The 27,610-nt window shown below is 39.4% G+C and overlaps 2 protein-coding genes across 4 annotated transcripts in view; one reads left to right on the top strand and one right to left on the bottom strand.

Annotated features, from left to right (window-relative positions):
* Positions 1–23,932, top strand: part of LOC128857886 (uncharacterized) — a 62,797-nt gene extending 38,865 nt beyond the window's left edge. For all 3 annotated transcript variants that reach the window (XM_054093701.1, XM_054093699.1, XM_054093700.1), the window contains exons 3-9: positions 10,684–13,014; positions 13,094–13,317; positions 13,385–14,025; positions 14,102–14,203; positions 14,278–14,412; positions 14,485–15,008; positions 17,690–23,932. In XM_054093701.1, the coding sequence (XP_053949676.1) occupies positions 10,684–13,014; positions 13,094–13,317; positions 13,385–14,025; positions 14,102–14,203; positions 14,278–14,412; positions 14,485–15,008; positions 17,690–17,825 (4,093 nt within the window). In that variant the 3' untranslated portion in view covers positions 17,826–23,932. The remainder of the gene's footprint in view (positions 1–10,683; positions 13,015–13,093; positions 13,318–13,384; positions 14,026–14,101; positions 14,204–14,277; positions 14,413–14,484; positions 15,009–17,689) is intronic.
* Positions 23,417–27,610, bottom strand: part of LOC128857888 (mucin-2) — a 92,818-nt gene continuing 88,624 nt past the window's right edge. The window contains exons 6-7 of the mRNA XM_054093702.1: positions 24,448–24,818; positions 23,417–24,372 (exon numbers count right to left, since the gene is read on the bottom strand). Coding sequence (XP_053949677.1) covers positions 24,198–24,372; positions 24,448–24,818 — 546 coding nt within the window. The 3' untranslated portion in view covers positions 23,417–24,197. The remainder of the gene's footprint in view (positions 24,373–24,447; positions 24,819–27,610) is intronic.

Below are 27,610 nucleotides of genomic sequence, written 5' to 3'. Positions count from 1 at the left end.
ATCCAAACGAATGATACGTCGTAGAGTGGTCCGAGGGATGTCCAACTGAGCAGAACGACGATTACCTGACGTTCGCGGCGATGACTCGATACTGGCTCGTACGGCCGCGATATTTTCGTTAGATCGTCTTGGCCGCTTTTTATTTGGACGTCGGGTATTAGCCACAGTGCCGGAAGACAAAAATCTTTTGTGCATTTGCTTGATTGCGTTCTTTGACGGCGCACTTTTCACTTTATTTTTTTTTCTCCACGCACGTTGCGTTTTTACAATCGAGAAGGAATTTTGAATGTACAGCTGAACAATTTCAGCGCGTTCTATTGGGGTGTACTGTTTCATGGTATACATCTCCTTCGACTGACGCTTCCAACGCGGTATGTCATTAGCTGATCTGAAATTACAGTAAAAAGTTATAGGGTTACTCAATGGGTCAGCTTAATATGGCCAACCCTGTATTATATAAAAAAAAAATATCGAAAATAAAGGCGAATTTGGAGCTACTTTAAACTGGCATATTTTATACTAAAATTGAATGGCGCATAAAACTCTCTTCTTCTTCTTAATTGGCAAAATAACCGCTTACGTGATTTTGGCCGAGTTTAACAAAGCGCGCCAATCCTTTCTTTCTCGTGCTAACCGGCGCCAGTTGGACACTCCAAGTGAAGCCAAGTCCTTCTCCACCTGATCTTTCCAACGCAGAGGAGTTCTTTCTCTTCCTCTGCTACCACCAGCTGATGCCACATCGATCACTTTCAGAGCCGGAGCGTTTATATCCTTTCGGACGACATGACCCAGCCAGCATAGCCGCCGGGTCTATATTCGCTGCGCTATGTCTATGTCGTCGTAAAGCTCATACAGCTCATCGTTCCATCGCCTGCGATATTCGCCGTTGCCAACGTGCAAAGGTCCAAAAATCTTACCCAGAATCTTTCTCTCAAATACTCCAAGCGTCGCTTCATCGAATGTTGTCATCGTCTACGTTTCTGCGCCATACGTTAGGAAGGGCATGATGGGAGCCTTGTAGAGTGTTAGTTTTGTTCGTCGAGAGAGGACTTTACAAAAGTAATGAATGATGTGAATAAATGAACTTCATCAGTTATACTAAAAATAGTGTGGCCCCAAATATTAGGCCTCTCGCTTCGCCAAGACTTAGCAAGTGGCGAATAGATGCAGCAACTGGTACAAATGAAGATATGTCGGCAACAAGTGAAGAGAGCTGCCTTAAATTACATGTGTTGGTAAGGCAGTGCGGGCTAATGAGCTATACCCATACTGACTAGCGGCGAATCTTACTTGATAACTTTGTTGTTGCTTTCGCATGCAAATTTTTATGGTCAAGTTGTTTTTTAGTTACTTGAAATTTGCACTTTGCACTAAAATTTAATGAACTATAAAATTGCATACGCAGAAAAATTCTGAAAGTACCAGTTCAATAGTTGAAAGTTTTAATAAAATTTTCAAAAATTTTTCACAAAGTATTATAAAAGGATTTCTTTCAGCAGATAATTTGTTGTAGTATCTCTCTGCTTTTTCTAAAAGTGGTCGCCCCTCGACTGGCAATGGCAAACCTCCGAGTGTATTTCTGCCATGAAAAAGCTCCTCATATTATATAAACCATTTCGGCTTGGGCCCCTCCATTTGTGGAACAACTTCAAAACGCAAACCACAAATAGGAAGATCCGCTGGGCCAAACTCCCAACAGAAGTATTTTTTTTTTTTTTTTTTATCTCTTCTGTTCACTTTTGTTTGATTGACTGTTGGTCAGTTCCATGGTAAATACATTTTTCATCTCAATTTTATTTACAGAGAAGTAACTCAATCTAACTAAGTCAAGGTTGCAGGCACCGCACTTCCTTAATTCATTCTCTTTTTTTCATTTACTTCCATGGATTTTCATTATTCATGTCGGCAACAAGTGAAGAGAGCTGCCTTAAATTACATGTGTTGGTAAGGCAGTGCGGGCTAATGAGCTATACCCATACTGACTAGCGGCGAATCTTACTTGATAACTTTGTTGTTGCTTTCGCATGCAAATTTTTATGGTCAAGTTAATCGAGCATAGAGATAGCGAGCGGGGAAATGAATAGAAGTGGTATGTTATTTGGAATCATAACAAATCGAAACTACCGTTATTTCGCGCATTGGCTACTCCAAAGTGCGAGCGTATCAACACTTTTGCTGTACGAATTTCCTACTTACAGTTACATTTTTGCTCTCCGTTGTTGATGCAGCAGACAAAGTTGATTCTTTCTTTTTTTTTGATTACGAACGAGGACAAAGTGTATTTTTCATATATTAATAAAGTTTTTCAGAATCTATAATAATGTGTGAAATTTCTTAAAATTATACTTAGAAATGATGGGGTATCAAGATTCATGCTGTACGCTGTACATGGTTTTTGTTGTAGTATAATCTATATTTCCATATAAAAAAAATATAAAAAAAGTCAAAACATTGTAATGCATCGCGCTGCTATGAACACAGGTGTATGTATTGGATTATCCTTAAAAAGCACTTTTAATGAGTTTTAAAGAGGCACATTTTTAGTTTTTATGCACATTAACATATTTTGAACTTGAAAATTTCCTACAAACACACACTTGCATATCCTGCAGTAACCAGGTACTTGTACTCGTAGTTAGAATCAACCAGAAGGGGGTAACTCCACTTGGACACAGGGCTTCAACTACTAACAATGAGGCGAAAAACAAGTTTATAGAGTTTATATATAAGAATTTGGGCGGTCCTTTCAGAATATATCTGTGTTTATGTTCTGAGACTCATATAAGGGTATTTTAAAAGTGACGCCTAGGTGTCAGTAGATCAGCAGAGTCCTAAATGGTACTTTTTTTATGTCATCTTTGACAATATGAAGGTTGATACCGAATTATAATCCATCTCGTGAAGAAATGTACGGCTTTTATATTCGATCCAAACGCTTAAATTCCTGGCTGACTGACCACTCTGTCTACTGAGACAGACATACTTATACATATTTGTGTACAGCTACGATTTCTGCCTGGAATTCAGGGTGGGTGAAAAAGATCGCAACAAAATTTTTCGAAATTATCATCTCTAAGTATTGCGAGTGTCGACTAGACGGATGTCATCGACTATCGATGGTATTGTGAATGTCGAATTGTCGTTGAATTATCGATTACGAACAACTTTTTTTAACTTTCCACAAAGTCTATTCTACTGTCAGTCGACATTCACAATAGGCGTCAAGGATGATATGGTAGATTACCAGGTTTGCTATTTAGCTACGGTGAAAAATAAAATTGTGTGGAAACTTTGACTGCCACGTCTCTTGGGGATCATTTCACATGTATTCACACACTCGTCCATTTAGTCGGTTTTCAGGTATCAACGAGGTGTCATTGGTTGATTTTTTTTTCGTATATCACCAACACAATCACATCTTTGTTTTGTAGACACACCCCCAAGTGACGTCAGCCCATCAGCTGATCCAGTGAAATTCGCTCAGAATCGAATAACGATCTCTCAAAGAGCTGACCTTTGAAATCTTTTCACCAGAAAAGACGTGTACTTTTTTTATTTTTAGTCTATGACATTTATAAATCCATTAAATGCCCACGACTTCTCTGGCAACACAGGCTAAAAAAAAAAAATTCCATGACTTTTTGGCGTAATTCAGGCTCTCAATAATTTACAACACATATGGTTTCATTCTTCAGCTCCGGACTTATTGACACAGACCATCCTTTTCATATAGTGGTAGAGAAAAAAATCCAATGGTGCCCAATCGCAAGTTCTTGACAGCCATTTCACCTCGCTTTGTCGTGAGATAATGCGTGCAGGGATCCTTGTGGTCCAGTTCTGTTGAAATCACATATTGTCAAACTCCATGCAATCTGATGCAGGCCTTAAAAAGTTTGATATCACGTCACGATAATGTTCATCCTTCACAGGATTAGCGTTACCGGCATCATTTTCGAAGAAGCTTGGTCTGATGACTCTGGCATCCCCAAAACCACCCCAAAAAGTGACTTTGAATTACTTGAAATTTGCAATTTATTATACCAAAATATAATAGACTATAGCATATACAATATTTTCTAACAATTTTGATTAAAAAGTGTGAAGTTTTGATGAAAAATTTGCACGTAATTTAAAACTTAGTTTTATATAATTTTTGTAGGAGAATTAAATATGAATACCCATAGAAAAAATTATTAAAACTAACTAGGACACAAACAAATTGTTAAAAGTTACTAATAAATCCCTGGGATATATAAATAGTTTTTCAATGCGTTATACCTTTTAGAATATCGAGGAAAATGTGCCATCAGTAGAGGACAACTTTGGCAGATATTTAGTGCGAGTTTTGACATCCAAACTGCTGCAATTTTATTGCGTAAACTATGTAATAAAAAATATCAATGAACTGACGCAATTACAATAATGGAATTACATAAATTTCACTTGCCTTTCGAATCTATACAAAATAAAACCACATCTGCAGCGATGCCATAGTGGCGCTTATGAGTGAATGTTAAGGCTTGACCTACAAACATTCGCGGTAGCGTTTGAGTGCACCCTGTAGGGAAGTCACTGGTTCGAAGATTCAATACAACAGTGTTCTACAAAGAGACATTAGATCTCATGACTTTATTGTTAATACCTGATTCGAGATATTAATCAATTTCTCTACAATTTTTCGAATTTTCGCAATCTATAATGGCAACTCTGTGTCCCGTGTACATATTTTTCCTAGCGGGTGTATTATGTTTTCGTGCATTTGATATTATGAAGCGCAAATGGTTTCCTCGATAAATGGTACAAATGTTGTAGTGCTCAACGCACGCACTATTTGATTTTTTGGTACAATAAATTTTATCTTTATGATTCAATTTTAATCATAAATGCATATACCCTTGAGCCCAACTAATTATTTTGATCAATTTTGGTTATTTTGTTTTTCATTATTATTTTTTTATGAAAGTTAAGGTGATTATATAAGAAACACCATATGGTGAAATCCAAGTTTCAAGCTTTGTGCAAAATTTATATTATAAGAATTCGACAAATTTTCATCAAAATTTCACACTTTCTATTAAGAATTTTTATAAAACTTTTGAGTATGCAGTTTTGTAGCCCATTGAATTTTGGGTCAAGTTGATGCAAGTGCAAGTTTCAAGTGACTAAAAGATACCGTTAATTTTTGGCAATTTTTTATCGGTGATGCTAGGCTTTTTTTACCATACAAAAAAATTAGAGCACGTATTTGAAAGACTACTTCAAGCTCTGCTCTGGTTCGTCTACCACCACTTGACGCTTTCATCCAAGAAGAGGCCTTGAAGGCCATCTGCAGGCTGAAACACAATGGGAATTGGTACGGCCCCTGTCCGGCATTGGAAACAGAGAAGGCATGGACTTCGATCTAACGATTCTCTCCATGCCCTTTGACTCCATGCCATCAAGAGTCGTACTTAAAAATAGATACAGTGTGGTTCTGCCAGAGATACATTTGTAATCAAACTCTGAAAATGCGCCCGGCAAACACTGTTTTCGCATTTTCACGGATGTCTCCAGGACCGAGCACGGCTCCGGCTCTGGGGTCTACGTGGAGTCCACCAGGACAAAACTGTACTTTGCTCTTGGAATGCATGCATCTGTGTTTCAACCGGAGTTGTAAGCAGTTCTAGAAGCGATGAACTTTTTTGTGGAAAACAGATGGAGAGGCAGATCTATATGTGTCTGCAGCGGCAGCTAAGAATCGCTCATGACCTTAGACAGCCCCCTCAACCACTTCAGGGTAGCCAAGTCCTGTAAATCCAGGTTAAACTATTTCGTTAGACATAATTTCCTGATGCCAACATGGGTCCCGGGACACGTGGGTAAGGAGACCTCTGACTCCTTAGCTAGTATGCGCTCTGAGGCTAACTTCCTTGGTCCATAGCCTGTTCGGCCACTCCCTACTGCAACCATCACAGCCACGGTTAGCAAACGGGTTACTTCAACCCACAAGCGAGCTTCGCAGGCTGAGAGAGGCTGCAGATGGATTAAACTGATGTTACCTGTCATGTCCGACCGACTGTCGCAAATCTTCTTGTCACTAAGTAGAACGGACTGTAGGCGGCTGGTTGGACTGATGAAGGGCCACTTTCTGTGCGTCTGCCCGGTCTTCGCTCGAATCAGGTTTGAGGTCAGTGCCAAAGATATTTTAGATTCCATCGGAGGCCGGATAGATTTAAAGAAAATGAAAAGGAATCCGAGTGCCGTTCAATGCACTTACTTGTGTCTGAGTGCTGTACTTGCTAGTTGTCCCGACAAAACAAAAAGAAAAGTATTTGATAGAAAAGAAGCGATAACTCGGCGAAATTGTGAAAAATCAACGGTGTTTTTTAGTTACTTGAAATTTGCACTTTGCACTAAAATTTAATGAACTATAAAATTGCATACGCAGAAAAATTCTGAAAGTACCAGTTCAATAGTTGAAAGTTTTAATAAAATTTTCAAAAATTTTTCACAAAGTATTATAAAAGGATTTCTTTCAGCAGATAATTTGTTGTAGTATCTCTCTGCTTTTTCTAAAAGTGGTCGCCCCTCGACTGGCAATGGCAAACCTCCGAGTGTATTTCTGCCATGAAAAAGCTCCTCATATTATATAAACCATTTCGGCTTGGGCCCCTCCATTTGTGGAACAACTTCAAAACGCAAACCACAAATAGGAAGATCCGCTGGGCCAAACTCCCAACAGAAGTATTTTTTTTTTTTTTTTTATCTCTTCTGTTCACTTTTGTTTGATTGACTGTTGGTCAGTTCCATGGTAAATACATTTTTCATCTCAATTTTATTTACAGAGAAGTAACTCAATCTAACTAAGTCAAGGTTGCAGGCACCGCACTTCCTTAATTCATTCTCTTTTTTTCATTTACTTCCATGGATTTTCATTAGGCGCATTTCTGATAATAAGAAACACTTTGGCCTCTATTTTAAGTTACAGTTCCCTATTTGAAGTTCAATCGTGGGATTTACTTTTTCAAGTTCTTAGTTGACGTTTCTTAAAATACATTTTGAGCATGTAAGTGTGCTCATGTTTATGTAAGTATGCACATGTGTATACACCCTGTAGGGAAAAGTACTAGTCCCGAAATGGTGCGTTTCTGCTTGCTCATACGATAAATAGTATAAAAAACCACCATATTGAATCTGCTCAGTTTCAGAAAAGGGTTCCATTAATTTGGGAAAAATACTGAATTAAAATTTTGATCATCTCTTTTATGATGATGAATTAAAAAAAATATAAAATATTTTTACGTTTGAAACATTTAGATGTAGATGTAGTCAAATGGTAGCCCTCGTCTTTCCTGCGAGAAGTGCACATAGAAAGGAAAATCCATGTAGTGGTTGATTCCTCTGGCTTCCCAGTAGCGCATCCTTTTAATCAACTTTTCCAAAACCTTGGTATCGGTTTCTGGTTCTGTCTAACCAATGGCTTGCTCGATATTCGCCTTAAGCGCCTGAGTTATTAATTGATGGTTCCCATAATACCAGTCTAACAAGGCATTCTATAAAAAAAAAGTCTAACGAGAAATCGCAGCTCCTAGGGGACAGGATGGCGTGCAAAAGATCGTTTATGGCATGAGCTGTGCGGCATCGCGTGCCATTCTGCTGAAACCAGAGATCGTCCAAGTCCAAGTCCATGCCTTCAATTCAATTTCCGGCCATAGACAATTTTTATCATGCCTCTGTAGCGTTAACCGTTTACCGATATGGCGTTTTCAGAAGCATTTTCAAAGAAAAATGCGTTAATGATGCCACCGTTTCGCAATCACCAAGCTGCCCTAGCTGCTCTGTAAATCATTGGTTCCAAGATCGCGTGCGCGGTTTTTGAACCCTTCAGCTTTGTTTGTTAACCTTGTCGCCTGGATGAAAAGGTGCTTCGTAAGAAAAGATGATTTTGACTTCTTTTGAATAAACGCACTCTTAGGCTCCACAACACTCGAGTTCGGAAATAAGTTTGCAATATTTCGCAATGCTGTTTAGGCGTAAAACGACAGATAAGAGCAGCCTTTATCAAACTAATCAACCAACCGGGCAACCAGGGCCAACCTGAATGTAAAAAAATAAATAAGTAAATGGCGCGTATACTTCTGTTAGGTGTTTGGCCGAATTTCTCCTCCTATTTGTTGCGTCCGCCTTGATGTTGCTACACAAATGGAGGGACCGACAGTTTTAAGCCAACTCCGAACACCAATAGTTTTTTATAAGGAGCTTTTTCATGATAGAAATACACTCGGAGCTTTGCCATTGTTTGCCGAGGTGCAACCGCTGTTAGAAAAAACTTCTTCTATCATTTTGGTATCAACGATTCGAACCTACGTACTCCTGCATGGTAGTCATGCACCAATCCATTCGGCTACGGCGGCCGCGTATACTGAATATGCAACTTCAAATATCAAAGTTATCCCGTATAGCAGCCCACTCACTATTATTAACCCATAGTTGGACACCTTTTATTAAAACCATCGGTTGAGTACCCGTCCTGTTCGATGAACCTTTTTAAAAGGTAAAGAAATCAAGTTCGCTATCAAAGAAATACTTGTACCGGGATTGCTTAAATAAAAAAAAACAGAGCTAAATTTCAAGCAAATTTTTTTTATCTCCTTCCAAATATGGCCCGCCTGAAGCAACACACATGGGCCAACGCTTAATCCAGTCCTCCATGCACCCCTGGTAGGCCGACGAAAGGATGGCCTTCAGCTCCTTCGTCGCATTCTCTTTGATCTCCTCTATCCACTGATATCTCCTTCCACGTAGTGGTAACTTCAACTTGGGAAACAAAAAGAGTTCTCAAGGGGCCATATCAGGTGAATACGGTGCTTGCACGATGGTATTTACTTGGTGTTTGGTCAAGTAATCAAGTACAATTTGGGCTCGGTACGATGGTGCGTTATCATCCTGCAAAATCCAAATATGCATATAACAAATATGTTAAAAATGAAAAAGTAAAAAGTCTGTCTGGCCAGATCCGGGTGCCGAACGGAGGGGTAGGTAGTAAGTATCCTTCTAATGAATGTTTGGTTTATCATAACCAGATCTCACTTCATGTTTTTTGTTTTTTTTCTATAAACAACTGATAAGTTGTATACGGCGATATGCAACGAAGCGTTAGGTCCTCCTCGCTGCATTCCATTGGAATTTTTCGAAACTCATTAAATACATATATTAGACGGGCACATCGCTGTATCTTTTGATAGAGAATTTAGATCGCTAAATGACATACCGCGTTGGAAGCGTCAGTCCAAGCAGATTTTTACCATGAAAAAGTACACGCCACGCGAGCGCTCCCAAATTGTTGAAATTTACATTCAACAAAAGAAGTCAATCGTAAAAACTCAACGTGCGTATAAAAAATTAAATAATGTGAAAAGTGCGCTTTCTAAGAACAGCATTAAACGTTTGTACGAAAGGTTTTCGACTGGTGATGCGACCAAGGCGATCGGATGAGAATATTGCTCTTATACGGGCCAGTGTCCCAATACCGCCGTTCTCAACACTTGGGCATTGCTCGGACCACTTTACAACGAATTATCCGCATTGATTTGCATTTATTCCCGTATAAGATTCAATTGACGCAAAGATTGTTGCCTGCGGACAAGCCTCGTCGATTGGAATGGGCTCAAGAAACACATGGGTCTGTCGAATATGGGCAATCCTGTAGTAATCGATGCGACACATGAGCTCTAATAAGCCCTGCTTCCCTTTCCCGAAAATATCGCACCAGTAGTAAATTTGATAGATTCAGTCCACTAGACATGAAGTTATGTTCGAGATCACCCAACTGTTGTTGCTGCAATAGTCAATAGAGTACAGCACAGTTATATCACCATTCAGGTTCGATTGCTTGCAGAAAAGCTCCAACAGTCTGAGGACAGATGTGGCCGAGCATGACATGGCTAGCCAAATGACAGATTTTCCCTGCGGGGTTATCAACAACAGCGGAACAGATGTTGAGATTTTGACACCCGACATTATATTTATAGGTACATACATACATACTCGTAAGTACATACTCGCATGGCTTTGTGTACGCCGCCAAAGAATTCTAAATTTAGTGGCATTTCCTGAAGGCGCGTAGAAGTCGTGCATTGCGTTAATTAGGCGCATATTTTGGGGGAATAGAGTGCGCACATCTGTATGTATGTATATAGAAATGCATATATGCATGTATGCTTGTATGTGTGTATGCAGATATGCAGTTCCTCCTTGCATGAGTTTTTAGCTATAACACATCCATTTCTCTTTTCTCTTCGGTTGGGTGCATGCCATGGGAATGGAATGGAACTTCATGAGCGATGTGTTTATGTACTTGAATTGTTAATGTTTGAAGTCAAAACAGCCTGCTTATTTGTATTAGCTTGAACACACGATGTCGACTCTATAAATAGGGATTGGTCGCATGCTCACAAACTTCAGATCCGTTTGGTTGGTTACAGTGAACACAACAAAATACACTAAGTTCAATTTTAATTAGTCATTTAAGAGTATTTATACAGTTTAAAATATTGCACAATGAAATGTTGTAGCTGTTGCGGCGGAAGTAATTAGGTGATAAACGTGGTTAACGGGCATATACACATACATATGTACACTTACTTCTGGCATACACAAGAATTTCTTCAGTTCTTAATTCATTTCCCTGCCTCTTTCTTACAGCGAGCTCTTGAAGTCGATCGGTTCTACTTCCAAGCTTCTCACCGAATCCATAGGCGAGCGTGTGGCACTCAAAGCCAAAGGCGTGAAAAATAAATTCGATAAGAATTTTAGCAATATTAGCACTGAAACAGCAAATCGTTTACGCAGTGTTGGAAAAAATTTCAATGCTAATTTTACGCTGACCAAAAAAGACAAAGAAAAGCAAAGAGCCGAAACCACAGCACAGTTTCACACTGACCGCCCGCAAACATTGCCGCCCAACGATCAAGTCTTCGGTTCGATATCATTTACCAGTCCGTTGAATCGTAAAGCAGACGGTGTTGAAGATCTTTCCGCCAGCACTGCCGATTGCTCATATGATTTGCCGCGTAACTTGAAATTAGCGCGCAGCGATTTGGATTTACCTTCACCGCCATCGTACGAGGACGCTTTGAGAGACGCCCCGTCGCAGCCGACATTCACGCGTAACGCACCCATGAGTAAATCGCTCATGGTGCCTAAGCACATTGCCGCTGAGGCGGCTAATGTGGCGTTGAAGAAGCAACGCAGCAATGCGAGCTTGCAAAATGTTGCCGAGGAGGAAGTGCATGCCACGAGTAATAGCTCAGATGCAGTTTCACGCGAATCAGTAGACTTGCCCTCGCCGCCCATGCCATCTTTTCCACCACCTGTTCTCCCCAAAGAAGTTGTGGCGGACATATCGCATGGACTTTATGGCAAACTCAAGCCAATACAGCCGCCACAGAGGTTGAAACGACGCAAGAACTATGAAGAAATACAATTACGACGTATGGGTGACAGTCCGTCGCCTGTGGGTGGCGCTTCGCTGCGTCCGAATGTTGACTCTGCTGAGCTACACCAACTAAATATGGAAGTAGCTGCGACGGAGCGCGAGGAATCTTTGGTACTGCATAAACAGATACTTGAGGCGGAGAAGCGAGCGCCAAAACCGGACCGTAGTGAGTCGTGGGAGTACTTTGCGGATAGTGTGGAGGAGAGCGTGTGCTCAACACCGGAACCTGTGTATGCAAATGAGGAAGCAACTTATGGTAGGGTTTTCGAAATGGCTACCAGTAACAAACAGGCTTCTTCACAGGACCAAACTAACGCTTTGCGATCCATACAAGCAAGTGAGGTTACAGAGGGCGCAGTTGGTGGCTGTGTGAAACCGCCTGTAGAAGTTATCAAAGAATTCGATCCACTTTTGAGTCGCAAAGCCGCAACTATCTGCAATTCGGACAAGAGCAATCAGCTGCTGCTATTAGAACATCTGCTAGAGGAGGATATCTATGGCACAGTTTCAGGAGACCAAGTCAAATCTGATGATGATGTCAGCATGTGCACATCGGAGGAAGATAATCAGACTGCCGCTACCGGCACTACAACGGCCATAGTCTCGGAAGAGCCCAAACCAACAACCGTAGTTTTACCCACACCGAATACAAAGCCCTGCAATAGCACGGCTCAAGCAGCTACTCAGCTAAGAATTGTGCATCAAAATGCGCAGCTACTGTCGGAGAGTATGGAAAACGTGCTGGATGATGATGAAGAACGCGTGCGTCCGTACTTGAGTCGAATCGATGATCAATCCGCCGCTTGTGGTAGCAATATTGATTTGGCGCGCGCCTCCGCAAATCGTACTCACTGGTTTGTGCAAGACACTAAAGAAAACAATGAGCAGCAGCGTCAAAATCCCTTCAATAAACTGAACATTGAAGGTGACGGACCACCATCCTACTTGGAGGCTATTGGCGCCGACGGTCGCCCACCACTCACACCTAACGAACAAAAATCGCGCGCTTCACGTTTCATGAACAGCGTAAATGTATTCTCTACGAGCGTCAAACAACGTGTTGGTGCCATCACGCGCAAGAACAGCTTCAAAATAGCCGCGAAATCCGATTTGAAGATGACACTGCAAATGGTGCCGCGCCCAACACTTTCGCCTTTGCTCGTGCGCTACGAAGGACCGCTGATACGTTTTCCTTCGGGTGTTGTCGAAGACATACTCAAGGAGATGCAAAATCGTAAAGCTATTTTGCGTGATCGTCAATTCCAAACATTCCTCGATCAGGAGATGAAAACGCCCAAGGAAAACATTCCACTCGATTACATTACGACGTTGCAATGTGTGAGTAATAATCGCGTAACAGATAACTCGACACATTTCTATTGCTTCGAGATAACCTCATCGGTGCCGAAGAACCAATCAAGCTCGAGCAATGTGCAGACCATGTCGAATCCAAATCTCGTTATGACGAGTACTGCGTCGGGCAACTGCAAGCATCAACGTGTGGCACACTTGTATGGTGTGAGCAAGGAATCGGAGAGGTAAGTTAAATTGCATTTTTATTATTATTGTATAATTTTTTTTGTTTTTGGTTTGGGATTAATTCATGTCATTTCGCAGAGGTGTCTGGATGCAAAAGATTTTGGAGAGTCTGACCAATACTATACCACCGAAATATGCCTGCCATTACTATCGCGCCGGTTGGTGCTATCTGAAGAATTCCATAACCTCTGAATGGAGCGGCACTTGGTTGGTGCTGAAGAAGAATCAAAGACGTTTAATATTTGTCAGTGAAGCGGCTGGTAATGTAGAGAAAATGGATCTGCGCAAAGCGCGCTGCTTGGGTAAGTCTGTGGCCTGAGACAACTCACTGTGAGATTATTTTTCATGCCCATACTCGCTCACTTTCAGTGCTCAAAGACAGCGATGAAACGATACGCAATTTACACGTGGAGTCTGGTCCTAGCCTTATGATTGACTGTCCGCCATTTACGGTCTATATGATTATGTCTTCACCACGTGAAACCAAAATTTGGCGCCATATCATACGCGAAGTGGCGCACAACAACGGCTTCTCACTGGTCGATCAGCAATTGACCAAGTTCAATGTACCCGTTATTGTGGATAAGTGCATCAATTTCGTCTATATACATGGATCCATGTCGGAGGGTATATACCGCAAATCGGGCTCCGAAAATTCCATTCTAAAACTCTTATCCGCCTTTCGCGCCGACGCCTTCAATGTCGAGATCACACGAAACGAATATAACGAACACGATGTGGCGAATGCTTTGAAGCGTTTTATGCGCGATCTGCCCGAACGTTTGATGGGCAAACTTTCCGAGAGTTTTATGTGTGTGACTGAACTTACGAAATCGGCAGAGAAGATTCAGGCCTATAAAGAATTACTGGCACGTTTAAGCGTAATCGAGCGGGAGACCCTCAAGAAGATCGTGGGACATTTGGCATTTATAAGCTCGCAAAAGACAAAGAACAAGATGAGCACGAAAAATTTGACAATGATCTGGGGCCCAACGCTACTGCAAAATCATGTAAGCGATTAACGAAATTTGCTGCTTTGATTCACTCATTTATTTTGTTGTAATTTGTGTGACTGTGAAATTTTAGCATCAGCAGGAAGAAATGGTTTACTCACAAAAGGAGGCGGATGTCTTAGCTGACTTAATAACGCTCTACAAAAATCTGTTTCCCTTATCGCCAGAGGAAGTGGTAAGTGCTACTTTTCATATACAAATATTTAGGAAATAATATTTAATTTAAAATCCCCAACTCTGCAACTTTAGAAAAAAGAGCAAGAAATGCTGATGTGCCTGCAAAAGTACTACGCGGCCGCTGAAACGCTGACAGATTCGGTGAAAAAGTCGGGCGATCTGAAAATGTGGGTTGTGCTCAACCCCAGGCCGGAGAACACCAAAGAGGTAAATTTCTATGACAAAAAAAAGACACTCAACCCAACAAAAAGCTACATTTTATATATCTTCCGCCAATAGGAAAAAACCCAGGTGAATATAACCATCAATCCGACCCGCACTGCTTACGACATCTGCCGCGAGCTAGCGCCCAAAATGCAATTGTCAACCCACCAAGTTTCACTGCAGGAAGTCATACTGAACGACAGTTTAGAGCGTCCACTGCATCACGACTTAAAAGTATTCGATGTTGTGCTCAACTGGTCCTATTGGCCAGAAGCTGATCGAAAAAATAATTATCTCGTTGTGAAACCGATCGACACTTTGCGTGAAGTGCAGCGCGCAGTCAAGAATTTGGCAACGGTGACACCTGGCAAGGAGCTAAAATTCGCTGATAATCGCACGAAATCCTTCAAATCCTTTTTATGTGAATTGCGCGATGGTAAAATTGTGATATCGAAAAAAGATAAAAATGACAAAACGACCATCGTACGCGAGATCTTCCTACACAGCACCACCGCGTACTTGGGTTGTGAAAAGAAGCGCGACTTCCCGTGGAGCTGGGCAATTACATTTGTGGAGCGCACACAAACGCAGATACTGAGGTAAGAAGAAATGAATGCTGGTCGAAAGCATTTAGTTGTGGCCAAGAAAGTAATTTCGGGTTAGAAGTGTGAAGCAAGAGCCCTTACCAGAAGAGCTATGACACAACCCATGGGGTCAGCATATGACCACCATTGGAATCATTGAGGACCCGAAGTGCCTGTCTTGCTTGGCGGAGGCGGAAAGCGCTGAGCACTTTTTCTGTGAGTGTTCTGCCTTTGCTAGAGCAAGGCTACGAATTTTGGGCTCCGATGTTGTGAGAATGAGTATTATTCCATCTCTAAACTGGAGGATATTTACAGATTTGCCGAAGAATCTGGAAAATTCTGACAGCACTAAATACCTTTCTCTCTGTTGTTGCTGTTGTAGCAGCATAAACATTTCCCATACTTACATACGGGGAATGCTGCTGAAGTAACAGTCCTTGGCCGGATATAAATCCGGGTCGTTTCGGTAACGTAGAACCGACTGTCGTGGAAACGTCTCTGTCTCTATTCTTTCCTATCTCTTTCTCTGAAACTTTTCTCCTTTGCTCTTTGACTAGAGGGTAGTTGGAAAGGGGGTAGTTTCCAGAGCTCTAAATACAAAGGGCTTCTTAGCCTGAGTGTTTTTGGAGGCACCGAATCTCTTGGCACTCCTTGGCTCGACCCTTTCAAATTTCAATTTATTTCAAAATAAATAAATAATTGGCGCGTACACTTGTGTTAGGTGTTTGATCGAGCTTCTTCTCCTTACAACAACTAAGGAAGGCAGAATTCGGCCTGGACGGCATTACCCACCCACATTTCAGTAAAATTTAATTTTAGTTTAGGAATTCCTGAATTTAAGCTTAGAAATTAAACAACTCAGTTAACATCAGATAAACATCATCGTCCCTCCCAATTTGGGAAAAATGGGCGTGTCTTTATCCGAACTCAATAATGTTATTTCGGATCTAAATGTGATGGGGGGCAATAGATGTACCAAATGGGCAACCGAGTGGACAGTGGAAGTCGATGCACGCATTTACCCAAAAGTGGGCGGGGCACCGTCACTTTTTCTTTTTTTAAGTTGATCGTTTGAGTGTTTTTTGTGAGACTTTTTTATGTGCGTCTTGCTCTTTGAATATTACCGTTACATGGCAGGTGGGTGTGGTTTTGCCTGATTTGGTCCATTTTCAATACCAAACTACTTTAGTCAAGTTTCATTGAATTATATAAATTTTTGCTCCAGTTCTTGTGCGTAGGGGCGGACAGACGGACGCATGGAAGGATGAACGAACTCACTTATAGGGTCCGGCACTCGCAGTGTAACCAACTTCAGACCGTTCGCGCTGCTGATGCACGGGCATGAGCTGCCTGTTAGTTGGCTAAAGGACAGTCCAGAGTATTGTTTACAAGCACGCGGAGGCATTTTGCCGAGAGTAAACGCGGAAAAAGAAAATCAGTAATGGTTTTCAAACGTTATAGTGCGATTGCATTACATTTGGCTGAAAAATCTTAACCAGCGATTGTTCGTGAGCTCGAGCACCTTAAGGTAAATAAAGTTTTTATTTATCTCACCATTACTCGTTGCAATGATACTGGTAGCATCGCGAAACGTCATTGAGGTGGTCATCAAAAGACTGCAACGTCACGTGAAATGGTTCAAAAAGTGAAGAAGCGACGTGAGCGAAATCCCCGACGAAGTGCCAATCAAATGGCGAAAGAATTGAAAATATCTGACCGTAGCATCCGCCGCATACTGAAAAATTATCTCAGAATCAATCCTTGCAAGATCCAAAGGCGCAACAAGTCAGACTTGAGAGAGCAAAAGAGGTTCCTTCGCTTGGCCGAAAGTGGTCAATTTCCGAACATTGTGTTTTCTTAGGCGCAATTTTTCCAAATTGAGCAATTCGTTAACTCACAAAACGATAGGGTTTATTTGGCTGACCGCTTATACGAGAATTTGAGTCATCGGTTGGCCACCAGGAGGCAGCACCCTACACAGGTAATGGTTTGGGCCCGCTGTAACCGCAAACGGGCGCTCTCCAATCTTTTCAACGAGCCTGGCGTCAAGGTAAATGCGAAATATTATCGGGAAAGTTTTGTAGAGGTTGCTTTGAGGCAGGCAAACATTTCGGTGACAGACCGAAGACGTTTCAACAAGACTCGGCATCGTCCCACAAAGCTCGAATGAACCAAGGTTAGCTAAAAAACAACGTTCCGAACTTCATAACGTCCACACAATGAATATCAAACTCACCAGATGCGAATCCGATGGATTATTCTCTTTAGGCCATTTTGGAGAGCAAGGCCCCGAACTAAAAGATTCACCAGTCTCGAGGCGCTACAAAAAGCCATTGCCTGCGAGTGGACCAAAATACCTGGAAGTCACATTCGGGCAGCTTGCGATTCCTTTGTGGACCGTCTCAAGGCCATAGTCAAGGCAAACAGTGGTCATATCGAGCAAAAGTAAATTGATTCTTAATTTTTTATTATTTTGAAACATTTTTTAATTTGAATTGAATAAAAGTAATTTTGCAAACTAAATTTATGGCCTGTTTAATTGTTTACACTTCGAGTGCCGCACCCTGTATTGACAGAAGTCCTTCCAAAACAAAAACAAAAATGCGAAAATTTAGAAAAACGAATTTACTTTCTTTAAAATGTAATAAAAAAAATATTTAAATGTAAAATATAATAAAAACATTTCCTCGTTTCAGATCCCGCGACTCACCCTTCATAGGACATGTGTTAGCTGGCAGCGAATGGGTTGATCGTACGATATGGTACTCCAGCATTTGGTATAGTTTGTATGGCGATAGTATACTGCCACCAGCGGAAATAATCATGAAGTGATGAAAACAATGCAATTACACGGACTTTTGACAAAAATCACTTTTTGACTTTGCCTGTCTTTGCTTTTGGCTTAGTAAATCCTGAACGTGCATTAACGAATCCCATATTGAGAGCGCAACTTGAAAATTTCGTTGTAAATTTGTGCCAAATACGCGTATTTCATACAGACGTTACTTTTTACTTTATGACACTTAACGAGAACTTTTAACAAGCATATATTTCATGGTGTTGAAAATGCCTATTTGCGTGCCAAAAAATTATATTTTCGAAAATTTGACTTAACATTTACTTCTTGAGCAGAAGTGACGATAGAAGGCATTGAATACTTGTGGAGGATTTGTTGTAAATACTTTTCAATTAAACTAATAGGCCTCTTCTATTCGCCACTTCTTTGCTCGCTATCTCTCTGCTCGGCTTACGTGACGAAAAATTTGCATTTGAAAACAAAGTTAACGAAAAAGATTCGCCGCTAGCGAGTTTAGTTATAACTCAAAGATCATAGAAACCAAGGCGCATTGAATACTGAAGCTGGGGTCTTTCCAAAGCAATCAATTTATTTTTCGCGATTTTGAAAAATCTGACAAACAAATGTAATTTTATGAAGATCTATTCCAGCGCAGTCAAGATATATTGATTTATACCAGTGGCTTTATCTATTCGTCACTTGCTAATGCTTGGCGAAAGTAAGAGGCGTCATATCCGGCACATGTTTTGACCGTTTTAAAAGTAACCATTTGGGGTAAGAGTGTTCCTGGCGTTAAAACGCGCTTCGAAATACTCTAAATAGGCTTCCTAACCCATCATCTTGGTATTACAGTCCGGGGTGGACCATTGTCTCCTCTACAATACGCTTCCATTCTTCTCGACAATCCGTTTTCGCTCTATGTTGTGAGATTCTCATCTTTCGTGTATCGTCTTCTATGTTTTGCAACCATCATCTCCTTGGCCAGCCTCTCTTTCTTGCTCCTACAGGGTTTGCTTCAAATACTTTTTTGGTATTTGGTCGTTCTTTCGCTGCTCATTCTTAAAACGTGTCCATACTGCCACAATCTTTGGGACTTTATAAACCGCGATACATTTCCTCCCGCGATTAAAACACTGAGCTCGTGGTTATACCGTATACGGTATGTACCCTCTTCGAAACGTATAGGGCCGAATATTCTTCTCAGAATTTTTCTTTCAAATCGCATCAGTAAATTCACATCATTAACTTTAAGGACCCCTGTTTCACAGCCGTAGATGAGAACCGGTCTTATTATAGTTTTGAACATCTGGAGCTTTTGTTCCTTTGATATCAATGAATACTTCATAATTTTCATATGGCCAAAGTATGATCTGTTAGCTGCCTGAATACGGTCTTGTATAGAAAAGGACATATCCTCATTTATGCTGAGTGCTACGCCTAAGTATTTAAACTCTTGTATGGACTCAAAAGCATAACTTTCGATTCTGATGTGACTATCATGAAAGGATCGTGTCATGTACTTCGTCTTTGCTTCATTCATATTGAGGCCCGCTGGTCTTGCATGCCCGCTTGCATTAAACGCATGATATTTCATCTGTCGATTATTGGCTGCGTTGTCCCAAGCAGAACAACTTTACTGCTCACCGCTTCTCTTCTTAAAAAAAAAAACTGAAATTATCCTCATTTCATGCATTGTCTCAAAAATCAAATAAATTTCTTTTCACAGTTGCTTGAGAGGCGTACAAAATTCATGACTAGTAATGGAAACCGATTTCAGAATACCTCCAAAAATGGAAGTTTTTTACATAGAATTAGTTTACAAAAAAAAAAAACCAAATTCCTGGGGAACACCTCAGCCAATAGAAATGGTTTAAAATTTTATCAAATTAAGCAAACGAAATTAATTAAACGAAGGTGGCAAACACAAAGATATACTGATCTGGCTGAAAATTGGTGTGTATTCCTCCAAGAGATGCCACTAATTAAACATAACCTCGATACGCTTCAGTAGTGACATCTCTTTGACTTTGCGCTGGCTTTTCAAACGACCCTCGCCAATGGCAAATTAATTAATTTTTTTTGAGGCTTTTTGCACTGTATTTCCTATAACAATGAGTTTCTAGTGAAAGAATATGGGCGAGGCCATTTGCAACAAAAAAAAATTTAAAAAGAATCAGCTCCAGCTTTTATAAAATGCATTTGGTATAAGGAAAAAACCTCAAGAGCCATCACTAAAATTTTTTTTTTTTAATCAACGCAATTTTCCTTTTTTTCTTTTTTATTTTGCGGATGCGGCTTAAAATGCCGAATGCATCATCAAAGTTCCCGTCGCAGCCACTGATGCTGGTATGTCCAGAGACTAAAAAACTCCCCCTTTTTGGGAATCGTCGCGTTCCATCTCCCTCATCATAAACGATCCCCTGAAACCGCTGATGATTTCTCACGTTTCATCACTGCTTAGCATCTTGTCGATTACATTTTTAGCGGTTATGAGACCAACCGATATTATTATCGGTATTAATGCTGATTCTTAAATAAAAGGAGTCTCTTACAACCTCGAAATCATAACTGTAAAAATGACGTGGGTGCCGATACACTGTTTTTTATTATAACAGGAGGTACTTCGTTTTGTCCCTGTTTACCACCAGACCCATTCGCTTTGCCTCTTTATGCAGTTTGGAAATGCGCGGTTTTTGAAGTTGATGATTTCAATATCATCGGCATACGCCAACAATTGTACGCTCTTACAAAAAACTGTGCCTCAGCGATTAAGTTCTGAGGCTCGCACGATCTTTTCCAGCATCACCTTAAGGGGGGCCTCTTATCAGTGGCTTCAAAAAAAGGTGTTTTTTCTCAACTTTTTTTGAGGCGAAAAAAGCGACACACAGGAACAATCTTGTGCATTTATTTGAAGGCATGATTGAAGAGTAATAAACAATTTTTTAACATAAATGAAAAAATAAAATGGCGGGCATATGAGGAATCTCGCACAGCTTCTCGTTGCGCGCTAGTAAAACGGCGTGTAAGATTGCGGTCGTAGTTTTCACCTGAAACACAAAAGAAGGCTTACCCGCATATAATATACTACTCTTGTATAAAAATATGAAAAAATTTACACACAATTAATTATTCAAAAAAGTGCTTTTTTTCGCCATTTTTTTAAAGAAGGTGTTAAATAACATTAAAAAGTGGATATTTTTTTGGATTTTGTTAGTTAATTACTTCTTTCATAGCGTTACAACGCGGGGTGCGTCAAAGCTTCCTTCAAAATGCTCCTCCAAAGCGGTCTATCTTGAGCTGTTGCTTCGTAGTCACGTATTCCCAGCTTCTTAAGATCGTGTTCCACTGCGTCTATCCAATGGTTCCTCGGTCTGCCTTTGGCCTTCACGCCCATTAGCTTTCCTGTCAGGGCTTTCTTCACGGTACAGTCAACAGGCATACGGATCACATGACCTAGCCATCTTATGCGCTGCGCTTTAACAAAACGCACAGCTGTCTCGTTGTGAGTTAGATTGTTCAGTTCAGAGTTCAATCGAATTCTATAGGTACCATCATCCATTCTTGTTGGGCCAAAGATCTTTCTTAAAATTTTTCTTTCCATGCGAGCAATCTAAGCACAATTATCAACCTTAAGAGTCCATACCTCACAACCATATGTTAGAATTGGTCGAATAAGAGTCTTGTACCTTGTGAACTTTGTAGCTTTAGACAAGAGTCGGGACTTGAACAAGTTAAGGTGGGCGTAATGCGCTTTGTTGGCGGCGTTGATGCGATCCCTGACGGCGGAAGTTGAATCACCGCTATCGGTGATTATCGGCTTCAAACGATAACTTTCGTCGTTTTTTTTAAATCTTACACGCCATTTTCAAAAACATGGTTTTGAGAAAACGTGTTTAAAAGTTTTCAGAAGGTAGATAGTATACTCACACGAGGGACGGCACACAAGCCTGTAACTCCGAAATCACTTTGAATTCCGCTATAAAATTTTGAGGGCATATTCTCCTATAATATATCTATCGATTGTAGTAAAAAAAAATCGATTTTTTGAAGCCGACTGCTAAGAGGCACCTCTTTAAGAAGTCACACGACAGAGAGTCACTCGCGTTTCTTTAGCCACTTAAAATTTGCACTTTAGACTACCAAAATTCTATGCGCCTTTTGAAATGTGTATTTCAAATATTGGGTAGTCGAAAAAGTCTTTTCGTATTTCTAATCAAACTTCAACTCATTTTCTTTTATATTTATAATGAACTTTATTAAACCAAATATGTACCATTTTGGTCGACCACCTTTTGTCATTTTTCTTCTAGAGACATTATTCCATCAGTGTAAAACTTTTGTGGTTTCTCGGCGAAAAACTGCGACAAGTGATTTTCACAGGCTTCTCTTGAAGCCAACTTTACTCCATTAAGGGAGTTCTGCATTGACCGAAACAAATGGTAGTCCGATGGTGCAAGATCAGGGCTATATGGTGGATGCATCAAAACTTCCGAGCCAAGCTCTCTCAGTTTTTGCCGAGTCATCAAAGATGTGTGTGGCCTAGCGTTGTCCTAATGGAAGACGACGCCCTTTCTGCTGATCAGTTCTGGCGTTTTTTTTTTCGATTGAATGCTTCAATCTCATCAGTTGTTGACAGTAAAGTGTAGAATCAATCGTTCGAGCAGGCTGGAGCAGCTCATAGTGTATGATTCCTTTCCAATCCCATCAAACACACAGCATAACCTTTCGAGGCGTCAATCCTGGCTTTGCGACCATTTGTTGAGCTTCACCACCCTTGCACCATGATCTTTTTCACACATTATTGTCGTATTTGATCCACTTTTCGTCTCCTGTTACCATTCGCTTCAGAAATGGTTCGATTTCATTTCGTTTCAGCAAAGAATCGCAGATGTTAATTCGGTCCATTAAATTTTTCACAGACAATTCATGTGGTACCCAAACATCGAGCTTCTTTTTGTAACCAGCCTCTTTTAAATGGTTCAAAACCGTTTGATGATGAATGTTTAGTGCCTTGGCGATGTCATGGCAGCTTATGTGACGGTCCTGGTCAATCTTTTCCATAATTTCATCGACTTTTTCAACGATAGGTCGACCGGAGCGAGGTGCATCTTTCACATCAAAATTTCCAGAACGGAAGCGAGCGAACCATTGTTGTGCTAAACGAACTGATACAGCATCGTCTCCGTAAACTTTACAAATTTCATTGGTGGCTTGCGTGGCATTCTTCTTTTTTTTATACTCAATTTGAACAGCTATAACTTTTTTTCAACTTCTCCGAATTTAATTTTTTTTTCGTTAAATGAAGCTTAAAATGTCACCTTTGTAACAGAATATGATATGACACAATGTGATTGGTAGCACTGGAGATAGATGATTCCAACGACATCTATTGACGAAATACGAAAAGACTTTTTCGACTACCCAATATTTCATCAAAATCCAGCAATTTGGGGTATAACCGGCAAAAGGTGCCAAGTCAATTTGAGTTATTTGTCAAAAGTTCACGAATTTAAGTTTCTTATTCATAAGTTTTAATTTCATAAAAATATTTGTAGTGTAAGCCTAGTTTACTTGTTTACCCATAACTCATTAGCGATTCAGAGAAGTGAAATGTGAATACCATCAGTTAGTATCTGCGCATCATTTTCAGTTTATTGAGCATTTGAACTTGCATTTTTTTAACTTTAGTTTTATAATATCAAAATGGTTGGTATCGTATTGTACTTGCCATGCATTGCATTACAACAACAAAAACAAAAAATAGATATGTACGTACATGGATTTGTATGTGAGCTGCTGTCTTCGAAAATTTACAAATGCGTTTTTTTTTACATTTTAACTACACACGTACATGTGTGTGTATGTATGTATATCAAGTAAGAAACAAACTGAAATATTTTGTATTAAAGTCAAGGTAGTTTTAGCAGCAATTATTAATTTTTAAAATATATATCGAACTACATATAAAATATTGTATGCAGAAGTAATTATTTTTATAACCGTAAGTGTATTATTTCAGATTTTTAATAAATATGTTTGTATGTCATATTGAAATAAATAAGTGAATTTTACAAATAATGCAAAATATCTGTCTTACCGTTACAAGGTGAAAGTTAAGAGTGTTAAAACTTATTTTTTAAAAGCGAATTAAGTACAAAGCGCCACCGTCCTATGTAACTGTACATATAATATACATTTGTAAGTATGTATATCTAAAATTGTTTCAACTTTAAAACGAAAACAAAATCAAAATCAAATTAAAAAAAAAAAAAAATTACAAATCATAAAACTATTTATAAGTAAAATATCTATAAATATGTATCGCATGTACATATGTTTGCAGGTCTATGGTTAAAAATACTACAGGTATGTGCGTGTGTGTGTGTGTGTGTGTATTTGCACCTCCGTTAAAAGGTACTTGTAGTTTGGACGGATGAATAGAACGGACGCTGCTCGCCATGTCGACAACAAAACAGCATCACAGCATAGGCGCACGCCAGCACAAAGCCAATCGAGTTCAGCGCAGTGGACAATACGAGGATGGTTATCCATTCGCCGCGTACTTCTTTACAGCTTAGATCCCTACAAAAAATATCAAACCACGATTATCATTACACCTCCTTTTCGAGATGTCATCACTTATTATTTTGTACTCACCGATATTCCACTTTGTAGCTTTGATCATTGAATACTTCCGGCACGACTTCTTCGTCCAGCAATCCATTCGCCACTTGCGCCGCACTACTATTCGTTGCCGATGCCGTCACTTCGTCGTCCACATTGAAGGTGCATGTGCAGGATCCCAACTCCTCCAGTATGTTTGTTGGTGCGCAGCGCGTATCGTCGGCGCAAAGACGCGCATAGTGCAAGGCAGCGCAGAATAGGGCCACACAGCAGAGCAGGATGGCCAAGAGTGCTAGCAAATACGAATTGGCGCGCAAAAATTTGAAACAATTCTCGCGTACTTTGTGACGTTTAATACGCTGATAGCGTACAAGCACAAGTCCAAGAATGCCAGCGAGTAGGAGCTGTGGAAAAGCAAAGGAAAGCAAAAGAAAAGAAAAACGAGAAATCAAAGAATGTTTGGGTTTTTCAAATCAGTTTAGCGCTGAGGCTGGTATTCTAAGCTATGCTTTTTTAAAGGGTGGGTAAGTTTTAAGGGCAGGTGTTGATTTTGAATAAAATAAATTTTTTTAGGAAATTATTGTCCCTTCTCTTTATTATGATAATATTGGTATGACTCAATTACGCATGGAACAAAATATCGGCCAAATGGCCGCTGCGGCCTCGGCGGCACACCTCCAAAGACAACCAAATGCAAATAGTTCCTTATCTAATTATATTTCTGAGTTACTGTGCACTTCGTATCCCTACATATTTCGCTCATTTGCGGCAAGAGTGTCTCAATTCCAAAAAAAAAACTAAAATTTCGCTTTTAATTTAAATTTTCCAAGTTTTAAATTTCTTATGACTTCTTCTTCTTGATTGGCGCGTTAAACGATTTTGGCCGAGCTAACAGAAAAAAAGTGCCTCGGGTGAAAAGTGGCAAGTCTCAAGTCTCAAACCTAGCGTGCAACAAGATTCACTGGGCTGCTTCATCTTCTCACATTCGCTCGCTCCCAAACAGGTGTTCAGAAGCTACTCAGCCAAGTATCCTTGGACGAAGCGCGGAAGTTGTGAGCTGCTCGAACCGTATGCAGAAGTATTGTCCAGGCAACTCCCAGGTGAATGATCATCAGAGACTTGCCACATCAGAGTGGACTTGCCACCTGCGTGAACTTCTATACATGGAACCATCCGAAACTATGTCTTCCTAAGAAAAAGTAAACATATTTTCATATAATGAGATGCTGTTAATTGCTTTCGCCGCGAATTTTTTACACCAGAACAGGTTTTTAAGAGAAGAGGTGGTGCTTATATCTGCATGTTTTCCAAAAAAAAGTTGTTTGTCCAATATAAAAAAAATGTGGTTAAAAAATTGCGACGGGGAAAGTACTAGAAAAATTTCGAGATTTTAAAAAGTTCGCTGAGTAACAAAAAAAATTTGCTCAAGCAATTATATAGAATAAAACAATAAATAAAATACAACAAAATACTTATAAGAAATAAATACAAAAAAAAAAATTAAAAAGTAGTTAAATTTTTAAACAAATTAAATTAAAGAAAATTGTATTTTTTTAATTGCTTTTTAGCTTATTAATTTTTTATAAATTTTTGTTTTTATTAGAAACGTTTGCTGAGCAAAAAAAAAATTATATACAATAAATAAAATAAAAAAATTTTTTTTAATTCTTTTTAAGTTTGCTGAGCAACAAAAAAATTGCTTATTATAAGTTAAAAAATAAAGTTTTTGTTTTATGTTTTTAAATTTTTTTTTTAATTTTATTTATTATCTATAAAATTTTTTTTGTTGCCCAGCAAACTCAAAAAAAAAAAACAAAAACAATTCCAAACATAAAATAAAAAATTCATTTTTTTTCATTTCATTTATTTATTTATTTGTTTGCTTTATTTTATTTTATTTTATTTTTTTTTTTTCATTTTATTTATTTTTTTCATTTTATTTTTTTTTTATTTTGTTTTATTTTATTTTGTTTTATTTTGTTTTATTTTATTTTATTTTATTTTATTTGAGCTTAATCCATCTCGGCTATTGCCGGAGATTACACATCCCGGATAAAATTTTCAAGGGATTGTGCTCTGGTGGAGCGTAGTCCAAGTTCTACGCCCATGCGATTGCTATTGCTTAAATATTTAAAAATCTACGAACTATTGCACATTGCGTCCAGTACGATCGACTTCTGCATGTCTTCTAAGAGGTGTTGGCAGTCATACTTCTTCAAGTTTTTTATTAAATGCTTAGGCACTAATCCAGTGGACGATATAATTATTGGAATTATATTCACTTCCCTCGCTTTGTACATCTGTTTCAGTTCTATGGCCAAAGCTGCATACTTCGATACTTTGATGGAGTATGTGCTTTGGATGTTGCGATTAAGGGGCACCGCTATATCGATTACTTCGATCGTTTTATTTGTCTTGTCGAACAAGATAATGTCAGGTTTGTTGGCAGCTGCTGTTTGATCTGTGGATATAAATCTGTCCCAGTACAGTTTAAAATTTGCATTTTCCAATTTTGGCATTGGTTCATATTTAAAATACAAGACTTCTGCTTGTACGAGACCGTGTTTTATCGCAAGTTGTTGGTGGAGGATCTTTGCTATATTGTTATGTCTCATGACATATTCACGGGGGGCAAGTACGCTACATCCAGCAATTATATGGTCGATTTTTCACCGTAAATGCCGCACCTTCGGCATCTATTTTCTATTGCCTCGCCATGTATCGACCTTCGGAAATTTATTTTATTTTATTTTTTAGTATTATTATTTTTTTTTTTATTGCATCCCAAGAAAGGAGTGATTTACATTAATGGGCGACAGCTGTGCTGCAAGCCAATAATTTATAACAGGTACAAAGATTACAATTAAACAATTAAATATATGTATATAAATATTATATAAAATAGTTAACAATTTTACAAACAAGAAAACGTAAAAAGTTTCAGACTATATGACAAGAATTGAGTAAAGCTGCTTTCTGCATGTCGAAAATTAAATATTCTTGGAGTTGAAGAGTTCTCACGTTGTCAGCTAAGTTTTTATGCACTAGTCCGTGGGCTGAGATGATAATTGGTAGTATGTGCACCTTCCTTAGCTTCCACTGGCGTTTGACATCAATGCCTAAGTCAGAATATTTGGATATTTTTTCGTCATATGTTTTTTGCATGTTTTTGTTTAGAGGAACAGCAATATCAACT

The sequence above is a fragment of the Anastrepha ludens genome, chromosome 3, assembly GCF_028408465.1.
Source record: "Anastrepha ludens isolate Willacy chromosome 3, idAnaLude1.1, whole genome shotgun sequence".
Classification (NCBI taxonomy): Eukaryota; Metazoa; Arthropoda; class Insecta; order Diptera; family Tephritidae; genus Anastrepha; species Anastrepha ludens.
This window is presented reverse-complemented; position numbering and strand designations above follow the sequence as displayed.